This window comes from Hoplias malabaricus, chromosome 11 (genome assembly GCF_029633855.1).
Source record: "Hoplias malabaricus isolate fHopMal1 chromosome 11, fHopMal1.hap1, whole genome shotgun sequence".
Classification (NCBI taxonomy): domain Eukaryota; kingdom Metazoa; phylum Chordata; class Actinopteri; order Characiformes; family Erythrinidae; genus Hoplias; species Hoplias malabaricus.
The window spans coordinates 9,798,186-9,826,105 of record NC_089810.1 but is presented as its reverse complement, the minus strand read 5'-3'; the positions used below and the strand labels follow the sequence as shown (position 1 = coordinate 9,826,105).

The following is a 27,920-nucleotide window of genomic DNA, read 5'->3' as shown; positions in this document are numbered from 1 at the left end:
CACACTCCTCACAGACAGTCACCCGGAGGAAACCCACGCAGACACAGGGAGAACACACCACACTCCTCACAGACAGTCACCCGGAGGAAACCCACGCAGACACAGGGAGAACACACCACACTCCTCACAGACAGTCACCCGGAGGAAACCCACGCAGACACAGGGAGAACACACCACACTCTTCACAGACAGTCACCCGGAGGAAACCCACGCAGACACAGGGAGAACAAACCACACTCCTCACAGACAGTCACCTGGAGGAAACCCACGCAGACACAGGGAGAACACACCACACTCTTCACAGACAGTCACCCTGAGTAAACCCACGCAGACACAGGGAGAACACACCACACTCGTCACAGTCACCCGGAGGAAACCCATGCGGACACAGGGAGAGCCCAAGAATCTAAGGTAGTTTCAGAATAATAATTAATGTACATAGGATGTGTGTTTCATTTAAAAAATGTATTTACATTAATGACACTCATAACACAGCTGAATCTTTGAAAATGAAATGTCAGTATTAACCAAATAGTTAATGCACAAGGAATTATTGAATATTCATTTTATTTTGAGACCAAAATAAAAAGAATGGATCTTTAACATCTTTACAATGTGTTTGTGTGGGGATTTGAATTTTTGTGGAAACCTCAAGCTGGTCCCCACAATGTAAATCATTAAAGTTTCATCTGAAAAATGTTTTAAGTTACTTTAAAGGAACACTAGGTAAGATTTGGTATTTTTGCTGCTGAGCTTCCCCTGCAATTGCAGAATGTAATTCATGTTTATAGCACTGTCCTAAAATCAAGGGGGAGGGCGGAGGGAGCTGTTGGTTTCCTACCCTCCTCCTAAATTTACAAAGTACAGTTTCTGCAGTGCTGGGCCTAATCTACAGGTCAGTGAAGCATCACAAATGTTTTGACACTGTAATTTATGGCTAAAAATACTACATACTGTTACTTTAAGGTTAGGGTTAGGTTTAGGTTTAAAGTAACACTAGGTAAGATTAGGTATTTTTTTGCTCCTGAGGTAATTTCACATTTACAGCACCATCCTGAAATCAAGGGGGTTTCCTACCCGCCCCCAAAGTGAAATAGTGTAGTTTGAATAGTGCAGTGAAACATGAGTTAATTTGAAGCTGTGTTTAAGGTTCATTTTAATGCTCCCTACTGTTGCTAGGGAGTAACGGTTAGCATTGAGCTTATGAATAAGGTCGTGGTATACCCCATGAAGTTAATGCTAGTTAATATGGTTTCCCCACACTGCAGGGAAACAAACTTTGGCGGGTGAGAGGGCTGGGCAGAAGGAGGAGGAGGTTTGGTTGACCGGAGCTCAACACAGTAGCCACGCCGCCGCTAACAGTCCGCTAGCTTCATTGGAGCTAACGTTATTTCACTGTCTCTCACCCACAGTCAGCTCTCTCTCTCTCTCCTCCTGAGTGTGTGCGACGACTTTATTACCACAGACACCACTACTGCTGACAGAACACCGTTCCTTCAGCCGCCAAGGACGCCGTGTTTCGCCAGGTCTGTACTTCATTTCTAATGGCAGTGTCCGTGAAGGGTGTTTGTTGTTGTGAGTGAGTGAGTGTAAAGTTAGCTGCTAGCTGTGCGCCCGCGGTGGAAGGTGTGGGGTGCCTTCGTGTGTGTAGTGCATGCCCTTGTACACTATGTACTAGTGAAATACACGACTTTCTAAGGGAGAGACATTCTGTTTTTGCCTGAAAGAGGAACGAAACAGTCCATCTAGCTCTAGTCTAATGTAACTTTTTGAGATAAACCAGCAGTCTAGGTTTATTTGACCCTGCCTTGGTTTGTGACAAACTTCATTCATTCCTGAGAGAGAGAGAGAGAGAGAGAGAGAGAGAGAGAGATCTAACCTTTATCTAAAGTTAAGTGAATTTACAGAAAGCAAACCCGAGGACTTTGGATATGCACATAAGGTCAGTCATAACTTTAAAGGCACCTCCTTGTATTTCCACACTTTGTCTATTCTCTCAGGTCCACTGACTACACAGGTGCTCTCTAGATCTACAGTTACAGACTGTAGTCCATCTGTTGCTCTTCATATTTATTCAGTCCCCTCACATCCTGTATTTAAAGCTGGTATTATTTGGCTGGTGGATCATCCTCGGTGTGTGTGTCGTGCTGGTCAGATTGGATCAGACACAGCAGAGCTGCTGCAGTTTTTAAACTCATCTGTGTCACTGCTGGATTGAGAAAAGTCCAAAAACCATAAATACTCCCCTAATAATGTCCAGTTCGTAAAGGACACAGTGTTTAAAACTGCTGTGTCTGATCCACAACACATGTTAGTTGTCATTGCAGGGTGGAGTATGATCCACCACCCATAGCTGGTGTGTTTGGATCTCGGACCTAACCTTTAAATACCAGGGTGAAATGGGCTAACAAAGTATGCAGAGCAACAAATGACCTGCAATTGTAGAATAACATAAAACTCTGTATGGACAGTGGTGCTGATAAAGTGGACAGTGAATGTAGCAACAAGGAGGTCATTTGAATCTTCTGGCTGCTTGGTGTAGTAGCATATTAAAGTATAATACAGTTGTTGTTGTTATTTTCATTCATTCATTGTCTGTAACCCTTATCCAGTTCAGGGTCGCGGCGGGTCCAGAGTCTACCTGGAATCACTGGGTGCAAGGCAGGAACACACCCTGGAGGGGGCGCCAGTCCTTCACAGGGCGACACACACACTAACCTATGGACACTGAGTCGCCAGTCCACCTACCAACATGTGTTTTGTACTGTGAGAGGAAGCTGGAGCACCCGGAGGAAACCCACGCAGACACAGGGAGAACACACCACACTCCTCACAGACAGTCACCCGGAGGAAACCCACGCAGACACAGAGAGAACACACCACACTCCTCACAGACAGTCACCCGGAGGAAACCCACGCAGACACAGAGAGAACACACCACACTCCTCACAGACAGTCACCCGGAGAGGGAATCGACACAGACACAGGGAGAACACACCACACTCCTCACAGACAGTCACCCGGAGGAAACCCACGCAGACACAGGGAGAACACACCACACTCCTCACAGACAGTCACCCGGAGAGGGAATCGACACAGACACAGGGAGAACACACCACACTCCTCACAGACAGTCACCCGGAGGAAACCCACGCAGACACAGGGAGAACACACCACACTCCTCACAGACAGTCACCCGGAGCGGGACTCAAACCCACAACCTCCAGATCCCTGGAGCTGTGTGATAGCATCACTACCTGCTGCACCACCATGCCGCCTGTTGTAGTTATTTTAAACAAAGTAATTCAAAGTGGTTTGAAGTGACATGCTTCAGTGTATCATGCATCAAGCAGAGTTTTGGTTACATTTAGCAGCCTTCTCTGAAGTCCTTTCTAAAGGCAAAAAAATCTGACATTCCCATCACGACCATTTGAGAGCAGTTCTGATTCTGTAGACTGAAGCATTTCACTTCAAACCTCTCTGTTACTTTGTTCACATCTGTGTACTTAATTTTCCTGTCACCTTCTGATGTACTGTATGTTTGTAGGACTTACCGCTCTGATTCATGGTGTCAGAATCTGTGCTGTTCCTTAAAAGCTCAGCAAATGCTAAACTTGTGTTATTTATTTTTTTTCTACCAGGATTTCTGAAAACACTGAGCCTGCAGTGCATGTGCCCCAGAGCCTGACACCTCTCTTCAATGGCTGCCTCTGGCTCCTCCACCACCACCACTACCACTGTGCCTGAAGGGTTCCACTACGAGACCAAGTATGTCGTCCTCAGTTACCTCAGCCTGCCCCCATCCTCACAGTCCAGACCTGCAGAAGGTAAAGTTCAACTTGTTTAGTGATGAATAGGACACACCTGTGCTTTCACTTTCTTATCCACGGAGTAGCTGAGAGTTCACTGAGAGTTCAAGAACAGAATTTTAAAATGTATTTAGTCAGTTTATTTGAGCAGCTCTAGTTTCACTCCCTTGTTACACTCCCTGTGTACTTTCAGAATCATATACAGTGTAAAATCCAGCCAAGTCTTAAGTCCTCTTCACTTCACCAAGTTCCTCTTTAGATAACGGAAGGTTTAGGTGCCGTGAGGAACTTTTACTGACTAGTGTTTTCAGAAGTGTTTTGTAAAGGATATATCTAAGATAATTTTGGCTAACCACGTGTGTACGTCTACATCCAACCCATTAAAACTAGTTTTAATCAGAGACAAGTGTAAGAGACGGTTGCTGTTGCTCAGTTAAGAAGGAACCCTGATTCATTTATCTGTTAACAGAGAGCTCGTCCATCCAGCTGTGTCAGTCAGTACAAAGGAGCTTGGGCTCTGACACGAATAGCACCATACTTCCTAGAGAGACGGCAGAAACTTCCCAGTAACTTAATTTTTGATCAGTTGATTGTACAAATAAATAAGATAACGTGATCACAGCAGCTGCCTGAAAGTCTGTAGCCTCTACTTCACGTTTACTCTGTTTCTTCTCAGAAAAGAGCATCTGGCATTCATCAGAGCAAAAGAATAGAGATGGCATGGCCTCTCGTGTGCATCCGTGTGTAGATCAGGCCTGCTCTGTGTTTCCTCTGCTGCAGTTTTCATTCAGCGTGGTTCAAAAGCAGACCCATGAGCTCCTGATCCCTGCTTTCCGCTCAGCCCAGTCCATGCCCCGATAGTCTGTCGAGTGCAATCACAGGCTGGATTACTCACACGCCACTGGATCAGAGAGCAGGGGACCTCTGCCGAACCAGTCAGCAATGTCACAGGCCAAATCGCACAGGCTCGTTACAGAGATTTTCATTAAGTGACCCTTCTCAAAGAAGCTTTGTCCTGCCACACTTCCAGCCATAACTGGGGCTGAGTTCATTTCACCTGCTGCCTGTAGTCAATGAGCTGATGTTTTACCCTTTGGTGATATTCTGCTGAGGAACACCAAGTTTAGATCACTGTAACACTAACAAAAACAAGATTATTGTTTGGTTCCTCTGTGTAAAACAGATATATTAAAGCTGGACTCTAAGACATTGCTGGAAATGTGGTCTGTGGCCTTTATTTTCTGAAAGTGTGCCCTTACATTTCAGCTAGCGCAGAGAACCTTGTTAATTCACTGTTCCATTTAGAAGTACATTACTCCACAGGAGGAAATGCACTGAGCTCTCACGTCAAGTTTCAAACGTCGTTGTAAGGCCACGGTTACGGTTAAGACAACTAAGGCATGTGGACTTCTGCTCTTCTGTAACCTTCTGTTCTCAGAGGTTTTATATATATATATATATATTCAACTTGGATGTCAAGCCAGTAGCCCTTCATTTCCTGGTAGGGAGCATTGCAGAAGTTGCCTTTAAGGCATGTTTCTTCTGTTGTCTGGTGTGGCGTTTGACCATGCTTCAAAATGTATCATGTCATTGCATTGTATTTGCAGCGCGTTAACTCTCCCTCGTGTCTTGGTGATGGTCTAAGGATTGAGTGATAATGAATGTGCAAATTTGAGAAATGAGTGATTCCTGCATGAATTCCTTTTCTCTGGTCAGCAGCAGCTGGACAGACTGCACAGGAAAAGGATGTGGATAAGGCCAGCAGGATGAAGCAACAGATTGAGGAGGAGCTAAAGCAGCTGGAGGAGGAGATCACGGCTTGTAAGGCACATAAACAATCACAGAATTTCACAGTACTTCCATGATACCAGCTTCACATCGCATGTGACTACATGAATAATGATACTATACTTACTCACAGTTCCCCAAAGTGTTACAATTATAGTCAGCAGTGTGTGTCTGTGTCTGTGTGTGTGTTTGTGTGTGTGTAGCATTTGCTAAGACAGGTTTTGATCGACACACATCCCCAGTGTTTAGTCCAGCTAACCCAGAGAACTCCATAGAAGATAGTCTGGCTGTGCTGGGGGACCGCATTGCTCGAGACCTGGACGCCCACCTTACCTCAGCCACAAACACACTTCTCAGTGGGTCAGTATCGGTCACAGTTGCACACAGTGGAGCATAACTTGTAAATTGCATTATTTATAGATTATGCCTGGGATTAATATACTTGAATGTGTTCCAATTTGCCTTGCTCCTGTTTGAATGAAGTTACTGACTGATTTTACACACAATAAGGCCAATAAGATGAGTATAAATCCCATATTAAAATGAATAGTGTTTATTGTGTACAGAAAGCTAAAGCTGGCTTACACTGTCTGGTTCTAAGCCCAGTTTAAAGCTGATATACACTGTCCGTACATTTTTTCATTGTCTGCAGAATCCTTAAATTTGATTTCCTAGCTTAAAGCGAACGTCTACTATTGTGTGTAGTTACAGTTCTCTCTGGTTGTTTACATTCAGAATCGCTGCCTCTTTTATAGTGGAACGGTGTGTGTGTGTTTGAGGGGGTGGTGATGACTGTTGTTTGTAGTTGTTACTTTTCTGTAAGTATTTACTCACTGTTTGAATTACCACAGAAACGTATGTAACTCGTTTAGTTTTGTAGCACTTAAGGGTTCTGAAACAGCAGAAATAAGTCAGTATTAACCCCCTGGAGCAGGAATAGAGCAATAACCTCATCTCAGTTTGTGCTTTTTCGAAGTCTGGAGTTCTTTCCGTTGTCTAAAAACTTCCAGATGCCTCTGCCATGAGCGGAGAGCGTAGCATACTGGACCGAGACCGTTTTTTTTAACTCATTTACTGACACTGGACCTTCATTAACACATTAGACTGGTGTTGAGCACGCAAACAGACTGGAGAGCTATTAAATGGTGAGAAAACATCTGAATTTTATTTAAAAAACATTAGAAAACCTCATTATTTTGGTGGTGTAACAGAGTCAGTGTTCAGGGTTTTTGATCTTTGGTTCTGGGTTTACTTGCCGTCTCAGGTCACTGTCTTTGAAGGGTTCTGTGTGTTCTCCCTGTGTCTTCCTGGGACTTTCAGTGTACTCCATATTCCTCCCACAGTCCAGAAATATAGTAGATTCATTGGCTGTGACAAATTGCCTGTATGTGTGACTCTGATGGGCTGGAACCCTGGCCACGGTGTGTTTCCTACCTTGTGTTGTTGCCCCTCTACCGAACCAGAGTTTCAAGGCACTCACTTATTCTGGTTGAGGGCGAAACTGTGGACCATCTGGGCTTCGCTGAGGTCTGGTCTGACAACTACTGTTCTATTGTGTGTTCTCACACCATCAAAAGCAAAAAAAAAACCCTGTTAAATCGGATTTTGAATGTGATGCTTCCCATTTCTGAAATTCACTGTCTCTATTTACCAGCCTCGTCCTCCACATAAAATCCCTTCTTAGCCCCAGACAAACAACAGAAGTGTCATAGCTAAACAGTGCAGTAAATGTGTGTATGTTGTGCAGCCAGCTGGACTACGAAGGTTTCCGAGCTGGAGTACAAGAAGTGTCCTCCCACTCTCAAGAAGGCTGGAGCAGGGTGAGAAGGCCATTGAAGTGTTTCCGTTTCCGTAATTACAGTGAATTCACAAACCAAAAGTCACCTCTGTTCTTCTCCCTTTGTCTAGGTCTTGGTACCTTTAGTGTTGTTGCAGGCTTTACTCTCTGAGGGGCAGTCGCTTGCAACTGTGCTGGCTCTGGGTGTGCTGTACTTGGAGGAGGCCGAGGCAGATTTCATCATCCAGCAGGGTGGATGGGTGAGTGAGCTTTTCTTTTGGACATAACATGGTGCTGCTGATAAGACTGTAGATTTGAGCTGAGCTTCCTACGAAGGAAACATACACGTCCTTACACAGCATAATTTTGTGACTCCTAACGGTCCGCCAGTGTGGGCACTCTACAGAAATAAACACCTACTAAACATAGTAATTTGTGCCAGCATCAGACATTGTTATTTGCCATTTACTAAGAACAGAATACACTCAACACACACTATTAAATTGGCAGTGACATATTTATGTTGCAATGCTGAAATTAATTTATATTACTACAGCCCTGGTAGTAGTTTCAAATAACTGTTGCACTATTTCACTTGATTACATGTGGGTGATGTTGATGTTTTATGTTCAGTTAGTCCCAAACTAGTAACAATTTAAATTGTATTCACTTAAGATACCTAAATAGATTATATAAAAAATTATTATTTAGATCATTGATAGATATGTCTCTATTAGTGTGAGCAGCAATACATTTTATATAGAGTCAGTCCTCCATATCCATGAAGGTCCTGGAGCCTGCAGCGGATACCAATATCCAAGGAAACACAGTTTTTTATTATTGGTAACTATATATTATTGGTAACTGAATTATGTAAATTATGTAAACAAGTCTGAAATTCACTATCACCACGATAATGTTGTTTTTTTTTAAATGCTAAGCACCACTTAATGGACCTCCATGAATATTTCACATTATTGTAGTTACTGACATATATAAGTATGAATTAAAATGAAAATAGCAGTTTAATTTGCTTTAAAACTGACAATTTTATTAAATTGACGGAAAAACCCGAGCTCGCTACGGAAATTCTTGAACGCAACCGTGACGTCACTGGTGGACACTGCTGAACAACGCCGCGGTAAAACACCGTTATGACTGACTGTTATGACAGTATCTAGCTAAATAACCAACATTATTCATGACAATAGCCTAGCAATAAGCTAAACTCAAATGTAGAGGTACCGTTATTCTTGTAAATGTGATCGAAGTCGAACTCGAATTCATCCGACACTATAAACCTCCGTAATGCAGCTACGTAGCCGAGTATAATCTGAGCCACCGAGTTTAGCGAGTCAAGCTAACGCTAACTAACACCAACTAAAACAGGCGAAGTGAGTGTCCTTACCCTGTTTACCTCCATGTTACAGAGGCTCTTGAACACCTTTCGTTGGTGTCCTTACATGCCCATATTGTTGGAAAAGCGCCAGTGAAATGAGCTACAGATAACGGAGTGAGCGGATGGTCCTTTCCAAAGTGCCCGTTTAAAGTGGACAAATTTAGTCCATTTTCTGGATATTTTGGGATCTTTGTCTGTGAGGAGTGTGGTGTGTTCTCCCTGTGTCTGCGTGAGGTTCCTCAGAGTGCTGTGGTTTCCTCCCACAGAATGAAATATCACATCTTTCAGCGTAGTGCTCAACGCACCACACATTCCGCTTTTGCCTTTTGGAACTTTGAGACGTTTTTTCTTCCTAAATGTTTTCAAATGTGTATTGCTTGGATATGGACTCAGTCCAAAGAAAAACATGTATCTCAATTCTTGTTGATTGAAGTTGACTGAACACAGCAGCTGCCTTCCACGTTACTTGGAAGAAAATCTTTTTACATTGACTTCCATTGAACGTGTAGATGTTACTTTAGCCAGTACAAATTGACCACAAATGTTCATAGATGCCCTTTGGTGCAATAACATTATCCCACCTCCGCATACATTAACCACTTCTCTGTGTAGTAGTGCTCTCTGCTTATACTGAGGCAATAAATAAGCATGTTTCATTTCTACCACGAGAGGGAACTATAATTCTGCTCTCAGATCAGTGAGTTTCCCCACAGAATACTTCACTTACTCATATAGTGTGTAACAATAAGCTGAATGTGTTAGTGAGGGTTTGTCTCTCTGTGTGTCTCATTATTTATTTTTAACAGTTCAAAGACACAGTGGCCCTGCATTTACAGCGTGTGTAGATTTGTATCACGGAAAATAACTGGAAAATGATTTCCATTGTTTATATTTCACGGATGAAAGCGCCCCAAACCCCACGTGTCATTGTAATGATTACAGACATTCAGTCTCAGTTACGGGATTGTTTTAGCTGGAGTGTAACAGCAGTGAAAGATTAATCCATTACTGTGCAACTTTCTGGCAAAGTTATGCAGCTTTTGAAGGTCACTACATGGACTACAGTGAACAAACTGACTTTGTAGGTCATGAATGAAGCATGTTTCTCCAAGAGTGCAGTAGTTGAGCTGTAAAACAGGTGCATGTTATGAAGCTCTGTACACTTCAGGGCACTTTGTCCCTGAGGCTTGTAAAAACCTTTGCTGTGTGTGTGTGTGTGTGTGTGTGTGTGTGTGTGTGTGTGTGTGTGTGTGTGTGTGTGTGTGTGTGTGTGTGTGTGTGTGTGTGTGTGTGTGTGTGTGTGTGTGTGTGTGTGTGTGTGTGTGTGTGTGTGTGTGTGTGTGTGTGTGTGTGTGTGTGTGTGTGTGTGTGTGTGTGTGTGTGTGTGTGTGTGTGTGTGTACGAGTTGCCACTAGAAGAACTCATTCAGCGAGGTTAATTAAATTAGAGTCCCGCTGATGTGTCTGCAGTGAGGGGAAAGGCCATTGTCTCTTGAATAGACCCAAATTCCTCTTGTGCAAACCGTCATGAGTAGTCCAGCGCTCGGGCACAGATTACATGAATGTGGAGGGAGGTGTGTGTGCGTGCTTGTGCTTGTGCATGTGCGTGCTTGCGTTTGGGGGAGGGAGCAGTCGGCGAACAAGAACTCCAGAACAGCAGTCCTAATTCCACTGCACTGACAGCCCCCTGTCATTACTCACCGAAAAATATTTTAGTTTAAATTCGCCGTCCGTAACTTTATTCCTTTTTGTCTGGTGCAGTCTCCACTGGGATTTTCCTCCTTCAGGAGACAAAGCAAGGCAGGTAAGGCATCTCTTCTCGGCCAGGTTTTAATGTTTGTAGTTCTGTTTAAGGCTAAACCAACCAGAATTGATCTAATAATAATAAAAAAACAAAAACAAACACAAAACAGAGAGAGAGAGAGAGAGGGCTATGTCTAGGTTTCATGAGCAGGCTTTCGATCGAATGCTTCTGCACTTGGGTCATCTATCGACCCTGTATACATCAGCAAGCATTTTCAGCAGGAATTGCTTTGATTTCCCAATGTTTCATCAACATTAAACATAAAACTCGTCTATTATATCAGGTTCTTTTAGGAAGTAACTACAATGGCAGTATTCTTTTATCTCTACGGCCACAAACAATGAAATGAGTGTAAGTCATTTCACGTCAGTCGTCTATTATGTGGTACATCTGCTTTATCTCAGCAGTTGAATTATACGATAAATTTGAAATAATAAAGGTGATAAGCAAGTAAAAATAACGTGCAAATAGTTCACAGTACCCTCAGTTAGCATTTGATATGATATTCCTGAAGCGTTCATTTACCAGACGTTTAGATGTCTCAGTTAAAGTTCTTGTTTCCAGTTTTAAATTTACTGACACTGTCCATTATATTCACACCATGTGTATAATTTACTGAAAAGGTCAGTACATAACTGCACCCAAATCTAATCATTATTTTTGCATATTCTTAGGTAAAGCATGTACAGATTTCTGCGTGTGTCGACTCATGTTGTGTCACAGCAGATATTTCTTACGTTTTAAGAATCATTTTAAGTGAATAGATCCTTGCAGTGAATGTATTTTTATGTTTAGTTCATTTAGCTGCATTCAGAACGATTTAAAAACGCAGATTTGCTCAGTCCCACCCTCAGTGTGTCTAGACAAGGTGTATATATATATATATATATATGTGTGTGTGTGTGTGTGTGTGTGTGTGTGTGTGTGTGTGTGGAGGGACACTGGGGGCAACACACTGCGGAGACATTTTGAGAGCACCAACGATGGCACAAAATGGCTCATGTGGAGCTGAACGAGTGTGACAGGGCAGTGTGGCCCGCTGCTAGTGCAGCTTTAGGGGCCAAAGGTACAGAGCTGTATTTGGGAGTTTGGTGGAAGCAAAGTGAGAACACCCCTGATGTTGTTGATTTTCAAGGTGAAAATATGTTAATGGTTTCTCCACAGGGAACAAACTAAATGGGGTGTTTTTCTGCTATAATTATTATTATTATTATCGCCCATATTGATGATTGCACAAGACACATTTCAGGTTCATTTTTCCAATATGTTAAATTCAACAACACGTATGGCTTGACCAAGGGTGCCCACACTTCATATGGCTACGAATGCCCTGTTCCTGTTTGGAGTCCTGTGAGCTGTCCTTCAAATCCAAACTGCAGTGTCAGGCCTTTCCAAGGACTCCTGCAGTGTTGTGATGTGATGTAACATGACTCTTGCTACTAAGGCAGCAACAAATAATTAGAACAATTCTGATACAAATCCTTTAGCAAATTCAAAGTAGCTCAGCCAGTTCCAATAATGCACAATATTAGGAGACATGTAGGGGTTTGGCTTGGGGACCTCGTCTGTTGTGTGGGTAAGATGCCATAACACTGTAAAGGGATAAATCAGGAGGTGTTGAGAGAGATTGAGCTGGAAACATGTCAGCACACAGCGTCCTGCGGCAGCGTCAAATCGTTACACTGCTTTACGTAACAGATGTTTCCCATAAGACACACACACACACACACACACACACACACACACACAGTAGGTCATAGGAAAGTCCAGAAATAAATCTGATAAATCCTTCTATAAAATCATTTGGAGGGAAGCTGTCCTAGTTACGCTGCTGGGATTCTCTCCCTCCCAGGGATGGGAGGAAGAGGCTGGGGCTGTCTAAACCATGCTGCTGTTCTTCCTTGTTTTACTCTTGCACTTCCATTGTTGACGTGACCTAAGGCAGATATGCAATTTTAAATAGCAGACTGATCTGAGCTGGAACCGTCATTGTTTGTTGTGAGTCCCATACAATAACTCTGTGTTTTTCTGGTTCTGCTATCATCTCATCCTCACTGTAGTGGGCTGGATGATGGACTCTTAGTGACCAAACAGGGTTTTTTTTTTCCTCTCTCACCCTTAATTGGGATAGTAAATGGTAAAATATGGTAAAAACCCCAGGAGTCATGACACATTTTCAACTAATTGACGCATGTGTTATTATTGGAAGTCTCTAGCTCTGTTGTTCAATGGTAATTCATGGCTGAGAAACAGACAAAACAAAAAGACTTTTTGCCAGTCGGCAGATAATCGAACTTTCACCCAGAACTGTCTGATACAGAGGGTAATAACAGAAAAAACCTGTAGAATAAAATGAACAGTGGGTGTACTTGTGCAGTTACAGCTTTTTTTTTGTAAATCCCAAATGTAGTGAGACTCTCTCCTCTAATAAACATCATTACCACCACTGAATCTGGTGGAAATGTATGACTTTATGTATGGTTTTTAAATCTTAGACTGATTCAGACTGGGTCTTGAGTCTTGCCCTTTTATACCCGAGTGGTGTAGCATGTTGTTCCTGTCCGAGCTGGGAATCAAACTCTTGTCTTTTGTGCTGCGGTGGGGGCAGCGGTGTAAGAGGTAACAATAGACAACAGAGTTTTTGTCTGGTTGGTCATTTTCTTGTATCTCACTGGTCCTGTTCATTCATCTGGTTGGTCATTTTCAGACCTGGATCATTAAGTTAAAGCTCCTAGACACAAATGGCTGGTGGGGTCCTATATTCATTCACTATCTGTAACCGCTTATCCAGTTCAGGGTCGCGGTGGGTCCAGAGCCTACCTGGAATCATTGGGCGCAAGGCGGGAATACACCCTGGAGGGGGCGGCAGTTCTTCACAGGGCTGGGGTCCTATATGTCACTACTTATTTCTTCATAAACTTGCTGGCCAGGCCAAACATGGCAGCGTAATAACTTTAGTGTCGGGTACGTCACTGCCATAACACTTTGCATGTGCAGGTTTACAATATATTTACAACACATTAGCACGCAAGTGGCACCCATAAAACCCATGGGATATTTAGGAGCTGGTAGTGTTGGCGTGTTTCAATAACCGTCGCTAGCAAAAAACAAATATCTCCCAGTGCTTTGGTGTTGTTCCAACTGAATACAATCCCCACTTCAGGGACCATCAGATGCCATATGGCAGGATTCAAAGTTGGATCACACTGTGGAATTCCATTCTGCTGCTGCTGTATACATCCACAAGGACACAAGTGATAGCTCTGGCACTGTCTTCAGTTATGAGTGACCTGAGTTATGCAGCCTGACAAAATGCCTTTCTCCAGCACATTGCTTAATGCAGTGTAACTGCTGTGCTCTTATCAGTGCTTGGGCCTCCAGCATGTGGAAATCAGCATGTACCGGTGCTCCCAGCACACAGACGTGTTTATCTTTGGCTGGGACCTTCCTGCCATGTTCACATACAACAAGCACCGTGCTGGCCAGGGTGGACATCTGCTGGCTGCTGTGGTAGATCTGGGCAGCTGGCATTCTAATCAAGTGTGTTGAAGTTGTTTATAAAGAGGCGGAGTCTGGTTTTGCATGTCTCAGAAGAAGCAAGTTGGTGAGATTGGGGGATTGTGCAGTGCAGCAGTGGACTTGAGTTCTTTGACCTTGAGTGGGATATTTTGTTATCCAGGGCTTATTACTTGATATCAGTGCCTGACATCAGTCATTGTCTTGTTGCCATTGCAATCAAGTGTTCACAGCAGTGTTCCTACATTTCCTGTTAAGTCTTCCAAGAAGAGTAGTGACAGTTACTGCAGCTGCAGTGTAAAACAAATTGACCTGTAAATACCATTGACTGGATGAGAAAGTTTGAAGCTTCCTCATTGTAGTTTTCATTCATTCATTCATTATCTGGGCACAGGGCAGGAATACACCCTGGAGGGGGCGACAGTCCTTCACAGAGCAACACACACACACACACACACACACACCTTTGAGTCGCCAATCCACCTACCAACGTGTGTTTTTGGACTGTGGGTGGAAACCGCAGCACCCGGAGGAAACCCACGCAGACACAGGGAGAACACACCACACTCCTCACAGACAGTCACCCGGAGGAAACCCACGCAGACACAGGGAGAACACACCACACTCCTCACAGACAGTCACTCGGAGGAAACCCACGCAGACACAGAGAGAACACACCAAACTCCTCACAGACAATCACCCGGAGTGGGACTCAAACCCACAACCTCCAGGTCCCTGTAGCTGTGTGACTGCGACAGTACCTGTATCCTAGAAGCATTCTAGAAATGCAGTAGTCGTCTTGTTCATATATCTGCTTGGTACTGTTCAGACCTGGATCATGAAATTATAGGCCCCTGGGCACAAGCTTCTGTGGTGGTTGAATTTGTTTGAATATATTTATATGGTATTGGGCACCTGTAGATCCCATGGAATTTTCTGGACCTGGTACAGTTGGCATGTTTTGATTGCAGTCAATAGTAGTTATGTAAAAACACTAGCATCAAATTGAAAGGGAAGATACTTCCAAAATATGAAAATGGGCCGTCAGATGGCCACACACGTATCTCCCTTTCTAAATTATCTTTAAGCTGTTTGATTAAGAAGCCCACACCCAAGTTGAACAATCCACACTGTTTGGGACCTGATCATCTGTTTGTGTTGGACTGGGTTGAATGTCTCAGGGCGAGGGAGGGTATGGAGATTTTGCAGTGCACACCCAAGAGAAAATGGCCTGTTGGTTTGCAGTTTGTTTTCAGTGGCACTGTTTTCTTTATTTGGTGATTATATACCAGAGCTTCCCAGACTCTTCCACCTCGAGGCCTGTTTAAACATAACCAGACTGTGTGAAATGCTTTTTGAAACAACTTGGTTTTACTCCTGTTATTTATTCATTCAGTGTTTTCTCTTGCTCCTAAGGTTCCTAACCCCCTACGGCTGGCTGCCTACTGCTCTAGAAATGAGCAATATTGTGACTTAGATCTAGAGCAGTGAAGTAACCACACACCCCAACACACACCTTCTTCTTTTTCCTCTGCAGCTGCTTTTTTTATTGTATAGTGTTTGTTCATTCATTCATTCATTATCTGCACTGAATAAAATCAACTTGCTGAATGTAGACCTGTGGTTAAGAATCTTTGATATACATATATAGGGGCAGCACGTAGTGTCGCAGTCACACAGCTCCAGGGTCCTGGAGGTTGTGGGTTCGAGTCCCACTCCAGGTGACTGTCTGTGAGAAGTTTGGTGTGTTCTCACTGTGTCTGTGTGGGTGTCCTCCGGGTGACTGTGTGTGAGGAGTGTGGTTTGGGTGTCCTCCGGGTGACTGTCTGTGAGGACTTTGGTGTGTTCTCCCTGTGTCTGTGTGGGTTTCCTCCGGGTGACTGTCTGTGAGGAGTGTGGTGTGTTCTCCCTCTGTCTGCGTGGGTTTCCTCCGGGTGACTGTCTGTGAGGAGTGTGGTGTGTTCTCCCTGGGTCTGTGTGGGTTTCCTCCGGGTGATTGTCTGTGAGGAGTGTGGTGTGTTCTCCTTGTGTCCGCGTGGGTTTCCTCCAGGTCACTGTCTGTGAGGAGTGTGGTGTGTTCTCCCTGTGTCTGCGTGGGTTTCCTCCGGGTGACTGTCTGTGAGGAGTGTGGTGTGTTCTATCTGTGTCTGCGTGGGTTTCCTCCGGGTGACTGTCTGTGAGGAGTGTGGTGTGTTCTCTCTGTGTCTGCGTGGGTTTCCTCCGGGTGCTCCGGTTTACTCCCACAGTCCAAAAACACACGTTGGTAGGTGGATTGGCGACTCCAAAGTGTCCGTAGGTGTGAATGTGAGTGTGTGTCGCACTGTGAAGGACTGGCGCCCCCTACAGGGTGTGTTCCTGCCTTGCCCCCAGTTATTCCGGGTAGGCTCCGGACCCACCACTACCCAGAATTGGACTGGTGGCCTTCTCTTTGTCATGATTTGTGGCCAACAGCTTCACGAGTGAGAAAGCCGACTCCTGTCTCTTTTTAGATTTGTTCTCGAGGCTGAATTGACAGACGTTGGTGGAGAAACTACAGACCACGGCTGCCCTCATTGACTCCTGCTGGGAGCTCCTGCAGTTAGAGCCTAGATTTTAGGAAGATGAAACAGTAAACCCCTCTTTCTCTGCGTGTTATGCAAAGCTGCTTAAAATGGGGCAAAATGCCAAGAGCCATTTTCATCCATCTGTGATGAGTACAGGCCTGTCTCATTCAATTATTTGTTAGGCTGAGGAAATGCCTTTTAATTTTTAGATACATGAATGAATACTGCACAAATGAGCTGGGATCTGAGTGTTTGTTCTAGAGAAGTGGCAGTGGCATGTGTCTCGGTTTGTTATCTGTGTGGTGTGTGTGGGGGGGGGGACTGTCCGTGTCGTCATGCGTCTGTTCAAAAGGTATGTGTCTGCTTTCTCAGATAAAGAAATGTTGAGCTGTTTCCACATTGGTTGGTACATTTTGAGATTAGCGTCAGGCTTAATTCCCTCAGTAGTGTTTCAGGGTGCAGTTAAAGGGGGGCAGTGGGTGCAGGAGCAGTTTGTTCTCTTTTGTCCTGTTCCGTTCTGTTCTGCTGTGCTCCTCTCTCAGCTGTGTGCTCGTGTGTGTGTTGCAGCCCAGAGGTACAAGCCTTTACATGCAGTCCAGGTAATGATAATCAGGACATTCACATTTACATCCTGTTAAACAGGAAATCTGGCTTTAAAAAGAAATAGGGCATACTGATTTGCAGTTTGGCAACTTTGTCATCATTGGGAGTTCACCAGTGCCATCCATTACCATCCAGTAGCGTTTACCTTCACCCTTCCAGTTGGTGGCACTGTGTGTCTTGGTAAATCCTAACTGTTGGAACAGAATGGGCAACAACTAATGGCCAGGGATAAAATAAATTAAACATATTCAGGTGTCTTAATAATGGTTTTAAGCGTGTTTACTATTTTTAAAATACCATATACATCCAAATGAATGCAGAGGCATTAAAATGACTGAATCCAGATACTGTAGGGTGCACCATTGTGGACACTGACAGTTGTACTGACGCAGCTTGTATAATCTGTATTGAAAAGCATGAAGTGGAGCAGCTGCACATGAGCCAAAGGTCACCGTGTTCAATGCCATGCATCAACTAGAAATCTATAACGCCCCCAGCTTTGGGCTAAAGCTCAGTAGAACTAGTGAAGGAACAGGTTAGGATGAGTTAGGGTGGTGTTTGTAACCCAGATTTGATCTCCTAGCATTCCTAGGAGAGTAGAAGGTACTAGTACTGCTGTAAACAGGGGAACAGTCTATCTGTTGATGCCTTGACCCCTTATTTTTAACAGACATATTGGATAAACAGGTCCTATACGCCATATTTAGAAATATTATGTAAAGCACTAGAGCAACAGATATGTCCACCATGCGTATTGTGACATAACAGTTTACTGTCCGTGCAGATGTTTGCGTGTGTGAATGACGGAGATGAAGGATTACATGTGAAACCGCTTCATGTGCTCACTGGTGGATTAGAGAACACATGAATATCTAAGACGTCTCCTAATGGGAAAGAAAGGGCACGTGGAGAAGGGGTGTGTGTGGGTGTGTGCCTGTGTGCGTGCATGGGGTCGAAACCAGAATTATCTGGCACTGGCTGACCTTTAGAGATTGTGATCGGTGTGGGTTTCTCAGTCGTTCAGCTGCTTAGTCTCTTGACTCCTTTAATGTGGGAACCAAGCGAAGCATGTGGTAGGACTAGGCCACAAAACATCTCATGCTTCCGTGAGATAATCTGCATTATTCACGGCATCTGTGGACTTCTGATTAATTTGTTTTGGCCTTTATTGATTCAGAAATAACGTTCTGTTCTAGTAGTGATATCTGCAGACACTTTGTTACAGACCGTGCTCAATAGACAAATGTTGCTCATCTAAGTCAGCGTTTTTTAAGTTTAATGTTTTCAGACATGCTAAACTCAGCAAATAAATGAACGTTTTGACCTAAACGAGCAGAAAAGTGTTTGGCTAAGCAAGTGTATGTCCAGATGTTGTCTTGTACAAAAGCAGTTCTCTATTGTTCCACTAGATGGCAGGAGACATTCGTGGAGCTGCCTGGGTGCAGGAGCAAGGCTCTTCACTTCTTCACAGATTTAGATCCTCCCTGTAGTTTCAGCTCTCAGCCCTGATCCAGTTCAACTGCTGATTTCGATCAGGAATGGTGTGGGAAGGAAAAGTTGGAGCTGTGCAGTGCAGTGTGACCCTAGGAGAAGGATTAGGAAGTTGTTCTAGGACTTCCAGCGCTCTAGTAAACGTTAGTAGGCAGTAGTTAGTAGTTGGTAGCCAATGGTGCATGTCATTGGCAGCTGAGGCTCAAGCAGCCACTGGCTGCTCCTTCCAGCAGTTGATTAGAGATTCAACCCTTTGCTTAAAAACCTTCTGTGCGGTTCTGTCTCTAACCGGCAGCAGACAGCATGAAGTAGCAGTAGGGTGACCAGATCTGCTGAAGGGGGGTGTTTGATGAGCTCCCGCCCTTCGCTGCCGTTGTGTACTTAGCTGAACCTATGTGTGCTTTTAGGTCCTTTACACTTTTACTTGCTACACAAAACATGGTAATTTCTTTCTTAATTCATCCGAGAACTTACATTTATGTTTCGGCATAGCTGCTCGAGATGTACATGTAGGTACATGAGCTTTGCCTGACGTAAACAAGGACTACTGACGTGCAGACTGACCAATTAAATGTTTAGAGAGAAGGTTATGGACCAATAACGGTAGCTCTACAGTCAGACCGTCCAATCAGAAGATTTTAGGCGACTTCACCACGCCCCCTTCTCACTCAAGCGAACCAATCGAAGTAGGGGAGGGCGGGACTAGTTTGTGAACGAAACGCTTCTCGAAGTTCTATGTAAGCTGTAGAAAAACAAAATCCCGGACGTTTGTGTCTAAAAAAGAGGACATGTCCGGGTAAACGAGGACGTCTGATTACCCTAAGTAGCAGGGAATGCTAGCTAGCATTAGCAACTGGTACTCAAACTGTGGTAGCTCCCAGTCAGAATACACTGCAGTAAAAGAGAGAACAAGATGTATTTTAACTTGCTCAGCGTAGAACAGTTACAAAGCACTTTGTGAACATTACCTCATCTTCAGCAGTTAGCCGTAAACACAATCCCACTTCATTGTTCCTTCACATACTGTCCATTATATCAGCTCCACTGGCCATATACTGTAGGTTCATTCTGCAGTTCCAGACTGTAGTCTGTTGCTTTGCATATTTTGTTAGCCACATTTCACCCTGTTCTTCAGTTGGACCCCCACTGTGTGTGTGTGTGTGTGTGTGTGTGTGTGTGTGTGTGTGTGTGTGTGTGTGTCATTTTATATTGTAATTTATTAAATTAAGTAATTGCACATTTGTGTTTGTAGTGTTAGGCAGTAGGTTATTCTCAGCAGTGCTTTAACACTGTTGTGGTTTATTACGGTGTGTTGTGCTGATGAGCTGCACTCTCTCATCTTGCATCTACAAGGTAGACCAACACGGTAGGTGTGTCTAATAAAGTGGACGGTTTTTAAAGGACACAGTGTTTAAAAACTCCAGCGGCCCTGCTGTGTCTGATCCATTTTTACCAGCACAGCACACACGTCAGTGTCACTGCCCAAACAAGAACAGCCCTAGTCATTTGAAGAAATGCAGAGTGCACCTGTTTGGTCAGTGGAGCTGATAATTGTAAAGCTGGTAATAATAATTACCACGGAGAACGTTTTCTGGAAATGCACATTCTGACTTTGCATGTTAACTATGAAATTAATTTTACATGGAACTCTGCTCTTGCATTTGCATGGCCATGGAACAATGATTTTTGTTGTTTTTGTCACTGGAAAAAGTGAAGTGAGCAAAGCAGTGACTCAGATCTAGAAAAGTGAAGTACCCACCCCCCAGCCGCTCACACAAACACACCACCCCCACACCCCAAGTGTAAACATGAAAATAAAAGAAAGGAAATGTATAATCCTTAAGAAGGGATTAAAGCATTCTGTGTTGAATGTGTGTGTGTGTTTTGGCAGATAATCGTGAGGCAGTGAAGATGGAATTGTGCAAATGTTTGCAGTATGAATCAGTTGGTGGTTTTATGACATCGTCTTATTTCCTGTTTTGAACTAGCTGATACACTGCTAACTGTAGATCGCTGCTTAATGAAGAAGACGTACATGTTTATACCACAAGCAATGTTTCAATGAAACAAGACTGTGTGAAAATACCTGGAAAAGAGCTTGCTTTGTGTCTTGACACTGGACTGAGTTTAGTAACTAAAGTCAATTACAGGAAATATAGGAGGTTCTTATTTTCTGTCTGAGACCATGTACACATTCTTTTTTTTTTTTCCTTATCTGAGTGCAAAGGTGATTATCTGGACTCTACAAAGGTACTGTGCCAATGTCTGTGCCAGCCTTTAAATAGATCTCATCTTTTAGTACTCTCTTATCAGTAACATTCACATGACTCTGACAGCAGAAACAACAATACATCCAGATAAATACAAAGCATTTCACAGTTCAAAAAAAAAAAAAACCCCAGTTGAGTGCTCAGCGTAGACATGGGTCACAGACAGGACAGTCACAAGACTGTGCTCTGTGAGACCGCATTAATGTATAAGCACACAGATGACAAACCACACACTCACATATTAATCATATATTTAAAAAAAGGTTAAAACTCAGTATATTCACTTTATAGTTTACAGCCATGTTTAAATTAGAACTTGTTTTTGTGCTAACTACAGTCTTTAGCTGTTTTATTTCATTTACTATAGTTAGATTACCACCTTGTGGTGAAACAAAAACAACATAATATAGGTACGTGTTGGTAATGTGGTGAGTTCTCTCTGTGTCTGCGTGAGTTTCCTCCGGGTGACTGTCTGTGAGGAGTGCGGTATGTTCTTCCTTTGTCTGTGTGGATTTCCTCCGCGTGACTGTCTGTGAGGAGTGTGGTATGTTCTTCCTTTGTCTGTGTGGGTTTCCTCCGCGTGACTGTCTGTGAGGAGTGCGGTATGTTCTTCCTTTGTCTGTGTGGATTTCCTCCGCGTGACTGTCTGTGAGGAGTGTGGTGTGTTCTCCCTGTGTCTGTGTGGGTTTCCTCCGGGTGACTGTCTGTGAGGAGTGCGGTATGTTCTTCCTTTGTCTGTGTGGATTTCCTCCGCGTGACTGTCTGTGAGGAGTGTGGTGTGTTCTCCCTGTGTCTGTGTGGGTTTCCTCCGGGTGACTGTCTGTGAGGAGTGTGGTGTGTTCTTCCTTTGTCTGCGTGGGTTTCCTCCGGGTGACTGTCTGTGAGGAGTGTGGTGTGTTCTTCCTTTGTCTGTGTGGGTTTCCTCCGGGTGACTGTCTGTGAGGAGTGTGGTGTGTTCTTCCTGTGTCTGCGTGGGTTTCCTCCGGGTGACTGTCTGTGAGGAGTGTGGTATGTTCTTCCTGTGGCTGCGTGGGTTTCCTCTGGGTGACTGTCTGTGAGGAGTGTGGTGTGTTCTTCCTGTGTCTGCGTGGGTTTCCTCCGGGTGACTGTCTGTGAGGAGTGTGGTGTGTTCTCCCTGTGTCTGCGAGGGTTTCCTCCGGGTGACTGTCTGTGAGGAGTGTGGTATGTTCTTCCTGTGGCTGCGTGGGTTTCCTCCGGGTGACTGTCTGTGAGGAGTGTGGTGTGTTCTTCCTGTGTCTGCTTGGGTTTCCTCCGGGTGACTGTCTGTGAGGAGTGTGGTGTGTTCTCCCTGTGTCTGTGTGGGTTTCCTCCGGGTGACTGTCTGTGAGGAGTGTGGTGTGTTCTCCCTGTGTCTGCGTGGGATTCCTCCGGGTGACTGTCTGTGAGGAGTGTGGTGTGTTCTCCCTGTGTCTGCGTGGGTTTCCTCGGGGTGACTGTCTGTGAGGAGTGTGGTGTGTTCTCCCTGTGTCTGTGTGGGTTTCCTCCGGGTGCTCCGGTTTCCTCCCACAGTCCAAAAACACATGTTGGTAGGTGGATTGGCGACTCAAAGTGTCCGTAGGTGTGAGTGTGTGAATAAATGTGTGAGTGTGTGTGTTGCCCTGTGAAGGACTGGTGCCCCCTCCAGGGTGTATTCCCGCCTTGCGCCCAATGATTCCAGGTAGGCTCTGGACCCACCGCGACCCTGAACTGGATAAGGGTTATGGATAATGAATGAATGAATAATACTCGTTCTCAGTCTCATGACTGAACTAAAATGAATGACGTCTGAACTCTGTACTCCACCAGAGGGCACTGTAAATCATGCTCCGACAGAAATCCGACTAATGCCATTTAATCAGCTGCCAGCTCCGCGCATCTCTCTGCTCTTTCTCAATTGTCTCTCCTCAAAAAACATTGTGCCTTGAAAACTCAGTTATAAAATTTGACTGAAAAAAAAACATTCCATATGTTGCAGGCTAATGTTAAACTGATCATCAGATTTACCCCGGTTCATCTGCCCAGAATATGTTTAATATTTTAGAAAATTTTCAAGTCATCTCTCCATTTCCAAGCTTTTTTATTTTTATTATTTTTTTTTCTTGTTTTTTTTTTCTTGTACTTTACTTTGTGAAGTCACGATTCATCAACATAATTATTGTATGAATGACTGGCTGCATCAGGCAATCAACCGCTTTCTGCAGAACACTGCGAATGCCTCCAGATTCAAACCTCCACTCCAAACTTGACAGACATATGTTTGCTTTTGTTTTTATAGGATTTGACAAATCAGGGCTGTGCAGTTTGATGACTGGGGACTGCTCATTTACACTACTACATTATTACAAATTTAGTAGCCAGCTGTGTTTACACTTTGTGAGTGTGTGTTGAATTTGGAGTAGTGTAGTGGGTAAACACTGCAGCCCTCCCTGTGGTAGTTTGGGGGCCCATTCTGTTAGGTGAGGCCCTGTATGGCAGCAATGGGTTGTGTGCTTGATTGTGTTCTTAAGCTTTGGGACTGTGCTGTGTTCATATGAATGGAAAAAAGAATGCCAGCCACAGAGAGACTTCTCTATAAGCGCTGTTCTGTTAGTCCACAGTAATCGTATAGGGTCCTTGGGACGTCCTCTCAGTCAGTTATTTGCATTCAGAATAGTTTTGCCAAGAGTTGTAAATCATATATAAGCAGTCATAGAACTGGGGTCAAGTTCAGAGCATTGAACCCTTGTGAGGTCAGAGATTACAGCTCCTAGAAGCAGAATTGTGTGGTTCAACGTTTCTGTGCCTTTTTTTTGTATGTTCCAGAGTGCAGTGTTCAGTCTAGAGGATGTGGACGACCCTGGAGTGATCATCGCTGAAGACAGCAACGATATCTACATCCTGTCAGGGGAGCAGGCCCCAGAGTTGCTGAGCCCCCCCGAGTCTCTGCTGACAGCGGCAGACAGCAGTGGGCCGGGCTCCTGGCAGACGGAGAGCCTGCCCGTATCTCTGACCAGTCACGAATCCTGGGCTCAAGTGGGCACCATGGATCCCGAGGACAGCAAAAGCCTGGACAGCGCCGAAGGTGTGGCCTTGGCCGAGGAGCGCAGCGAAAACAACTCCTCCAACTCGGACATTGTGCATGTGGAGCGTGAGGAGGCAGAGCTGCTGGAGGAGGGCAGGGAACCCACGGAGGAGGGAGAGCTGCAGGACAGCATGCTGAGCGTGCTGGGCAGTGAGAGCGAGCTGGCAGCCCTGAGGGCGGAGTTTAGAGAAGAAGCCCCTCCTCCAGCTAAAGCTCCCGATCTCCTGGAGCCTAACGAAGAGTCGATTGTCATAATGGAGTCACCTGCTAGCCTAGCTGCTCCAGCTCCGGGTCCAGTTCCAGCTGTAGCTCTAGAGTCACAGTCCCCAGACCCACCAGCTCCTCCTGTTGCTGCTGCTGTTCCCCTAGTGCCTGATCCTGAACCTGAGCTCCTACCAGCTCAGCCAGAACCCGTTCTAGCTCCTGTGGAGCCACAGCTTCCAAGCCCTGTTAAAGAGCCCCCTCCTCCTCCTCCTCCTCCTGCTGCTGAACCTGAAGCTGAAGCTGAGCCAGTTGCAGAGCAGGAGCCACTGGTACAAGAGAAGTCACAGGAGGTGCAGGAGTTACAGGCTCCCCCAGCTCCTGCTGAGGAGCCCGCTGTCGTTACCCCGACAGAACCTGGCTCCACTGAGCTCCCGGTGCTGCTTTACGGTGGCGCTGCCCTGGTGGCCATTGCTGCATTAGCGGCGTACGGAGCTCTGGCTTATAGAAAGAAGTAACAGGAAGCAGTCGACCTGCTCATGACCTCCTCGTCTCCCCATGACTTCATCAGGAAACCTGGCCACTGTGCTGTAGAAACCTGCTGCCCACTGTGAAAAACACTCTCCTCTCGTCTGCCTCAGCTGTTTTCTCTGTTCTTTTCTCATCTTTTTCATGTATCACCACTGTAACACATTGCCTCTCACAGTTTTCTGTTCGGTTCACACTCTGATTTTGGGCCTAGGTTTTACTTCTGCAAGGCTAAGAACTGGGGAGTGTGTCAGTCATGTTTTATCTTTTCATGTTTTCAGAAGTAGGCGACGAAGCTAGGAGAGTAAAATAATATTTTATGTTTGGAAAGGCATCATTTACCAAGTGAGAATGGTGCACACTTCAAATAGTTTGTGATATTGATTGATTGATGAAGCCAAGATATTTAGGTTTATTTTTAAGCGACTTGTGCCTGTTTGATAAAGTGCACGACTAAGGTTTTACTTGGAATATCTGAATGAAATATTAAAAGGATAAAGCACCATGGTTAAACCATGGTGCTTCAATCAGTTTCTCACAGCTTTTAGTTTAAATGACCCTTTGTCCATGGCGGCTCCAGGTTTTTTTTCCTGTATTTATCTACCAACGCAGAAATATTAACTCATTCATTCATTCATCTTCTGTGACAACTTCATCCTTTTCAGGCTCACAGTGGGTCTAAAGACAACCCAGAATCATGCCACATGGCTGGATCATCACAGGGCAGCACCCAGTGGACAGTTATTATACACACTCACCCAGTCACTCACACCTGTGGACAGTTATTTCACACACTCACACCTGTGGACAGTTATTTCACACACTCACCCAGTCACTCACCTGTGGACAGTTATTTCACACACTCACCCAGTCACTCACCTGTGGACAGTTATTTCAGACACTCACCCACTCACTCACACCTGTGGACAGTTATTTCAGACACTCACCCACTCACTCACACCTGTGGACAGTTATTTCAGACACTCACCCACTCACTCACACCTGTGGACAGTTATTTCACACACTCACCCAGTCACTCACACCTGTGGACAGTTATTTCAGACACTCACCCAGTCACTCACACCTGTGGACAGTTATTTCAGACACTCACCCACTCACTCACACCTGTGGACAGTTATTTCAGACACTCACCCAGTCACTCACACCTGTGGACCGTTATTTCACACACTCACCCACTCACTCACACCAGTGGACCGTTATTTCACACACTCACCCACTCACTCACACCTGTGGACAGTTATTTCACACACTCACCCACTCACTCACACCTGTGGACCGTTATTTCACACACTCACCCAGTCACTCTCACCTGTGGACAGTTATTTCACACACTCACCCAGTCACTCACACCTGTGGACAGTTATTTCACACACTCACCCAGTTATTTCACCCAGTCACTCACACCTGTGGACAGTTATTTCACCCAGTCACTCACACCTGTGGACCGTTATTTCACACACTCACCCAGTCACTCACCCCTGTGGACAGTTATTTCACACACTCACCCAGTCACTCACTCCTGTGGACAGTTATTTCACACACTCACCCAGTTATTTCACCCAGTCACTCACACCTGTGGACAGTTATTTCACACACTCACCCAGTCACTCACACCTGTGGACCGTTATTTCACACACTCACCCAGTCACTCACACCTGTGGACAGTTATTTCACACACTCACCCAGTCACTCACACCTGTGGACAGTTATTTCACACACTCACCCAGTCACTCACACCTGTGGACAGTTATTTCACACACTCACCCAGTCACTCACACCTGTGGACAGTTATTTCACACACTCACCCAGTCACTCACACCTGTGGACAGTTATTTCACACACTCACACACTCACTCACACCTGTGGACAGTTATTTCAGACACTCACCCACTCACTCACACCTGTGGACAGTTATTTCAGACACTCACCCACTCACTCACACCTGTGGACAGTTATTTCAGACACTCACCCACTCACTCACACCTGTGGACAGTTATTTCAGACACTCACCCACTCACTCACACCTGTGGACAGTTATTTCACACACTCACCCAGTCACTCACACCTGTGGACAGTTATTTCAGACACTCACCCACTCACTCACACCTGTGGACAGTTATTTCACACACTCACCCAGTCACTCACACCTGTGGACAGTTATTTCACACACTCACCCAGTCACTCACACCTGTGGACAGTTATTTCACACACTCACCCAGTCACTCACACCTGTGGACCGTTATTTCACACACTCACTCAGTCACTCACACCTGTGGACAGTTATTTCACACACTCACCCAGTCACTCACACCTGTGGACAGTTATTTCACACACTCACCCAGTCACTCACACCTGTGGACCGTTATTTCACACACTCACCCAGTCACTCACACCTGTGGACCGTTATTTCACACACTCACCCAGTCACTCTCACCTGTGGACCGTTATTTCACACACTCACCCAGTCACTCACACCTGTGGACAGTTATTTCACACACTCACCCAGTCACTCACACCTGTGGACAGTTATTTCACACACTCACCCAGTCACTCACACCTGTGGACCGTTATTTCACACACTCACCCAGTCACTCACTCCTGTGGACTGTTATTTCACACACTCACCCAGTCACTCACTCCTGTGGACAGTTATTTCACACACTCACCCAGTGGACAGTTATTTCACACACTCACCCAGTCACTCACTCCTGTGGACAGTTATTTCACACACTCACCCAGTCACTCACTCCTGTGGACAGTTATTTCACACACTCACCCAGTGGACAGTTATTTCACACACTCACCCAGTCACTCACTCCTGTGGACAGTTATTTCACACACTCACCCAGTGGACAGTTATTTCACACACTCACCCAGTCACTCACTCCTGTGGACAGTTATTTCACACACTCACCCAGTCACTCACTCCTGTGGACAGTTATTTCACACACTCACCCAGTGGACAGTTATTTCACACACTCACCCAGTCACTCACACCTGTGGACAGTTATTTCACACACTCACCCAGTCACTCACTCCTGTGGACAGTTATTTCACACACTCACCCAGTCACTCACACCAGTGGACCGTTATTTCACACACTCACCCAC

The 27,920-nt window shown here is 45.0% G+C and overlaps 1 protein-coding gene across 4 annotated transcripts; it reads left to right on the top strand.

Annotated features, from left to right (window-relative positions):
- The first annotated feature begins 822 nt into the window (after nucleotides 1-822).
- On the top strand, nucleotides 823-26,284 carry bcl2l13 (BCL2 like 13). 4 transcript variants are annotated; one of them, XM_066684181.1, is made up of 8 exons: nucleotides 823-895; nucleotides 1,269-1,526; nucleotides 3,642-3,827; nucleotides 5,526-5,630; nucleotides 5,801-5,957; nucleotides 7,345-7,417; nucleotides 7,506-7,634; nucleotides 23,802-26,284. In XM_066684181.1, the coding sequence occupies exons 3-8, from the start codon at nucleotides 3,701-3,703 to the stop codon at nucleotides 24,777-24,779; spliced, it is 1,569 nt and encodes a 522-aa protein (XP_066540278.1). In that variant the 5' UTR covers nucleotides 823-895; nucleotides 1,269-1,526; nucleotides 3,642-3,700; the 3' UTR covers nucleotides 24,780-26,284. The 4 variants fall into 4 exon arrangements, with proteins under 4 accessions (XP_066540278.1, XP_066540277.1, XP_066540280.1 ...); XM_066684180.1 differs by lacking the exon at nucleotides 823-895 and having other exon boundaries at nucleotides 1,012-1,526; XM_066684183.1 differs by lacking the exon at nucleotides 823-895 and having other exon boundaries at nucleotides 1,016-1,526; nucleotides 5,529-5,630; nucleotides 23,802-26,281.
- The last annotated feature ends 1,636 nt before the right edge of the window (nucleotides 26,285-27,920 follow it).

Excerpts from the sequence above, each read along its gene's own strand:
- bcl2l13 (XM_066684181.1), top strand. The coding sequence starts at position 3,701 with ATGGCTGCCTCTGGCTCCTCCACCACCACCACTACCACTGTGCCTGAA. Across the intron at positions 3,828-5,525 it reads ACAGTCCAGACCTGCAGAAG|CAGCAGCTGGACAGACTGCA; the intron begins GTAAAGTTCAAC and ends TTCTCTGGTCAG. Across the intron at positions 7,635-23,801 it reads TCATCCAGCAGGGTGGATGG|AGTGCAGTGTTCAGTCTAGA; the intron begins GTGAGTGAGCTT and ends TGTATGTTCCAG.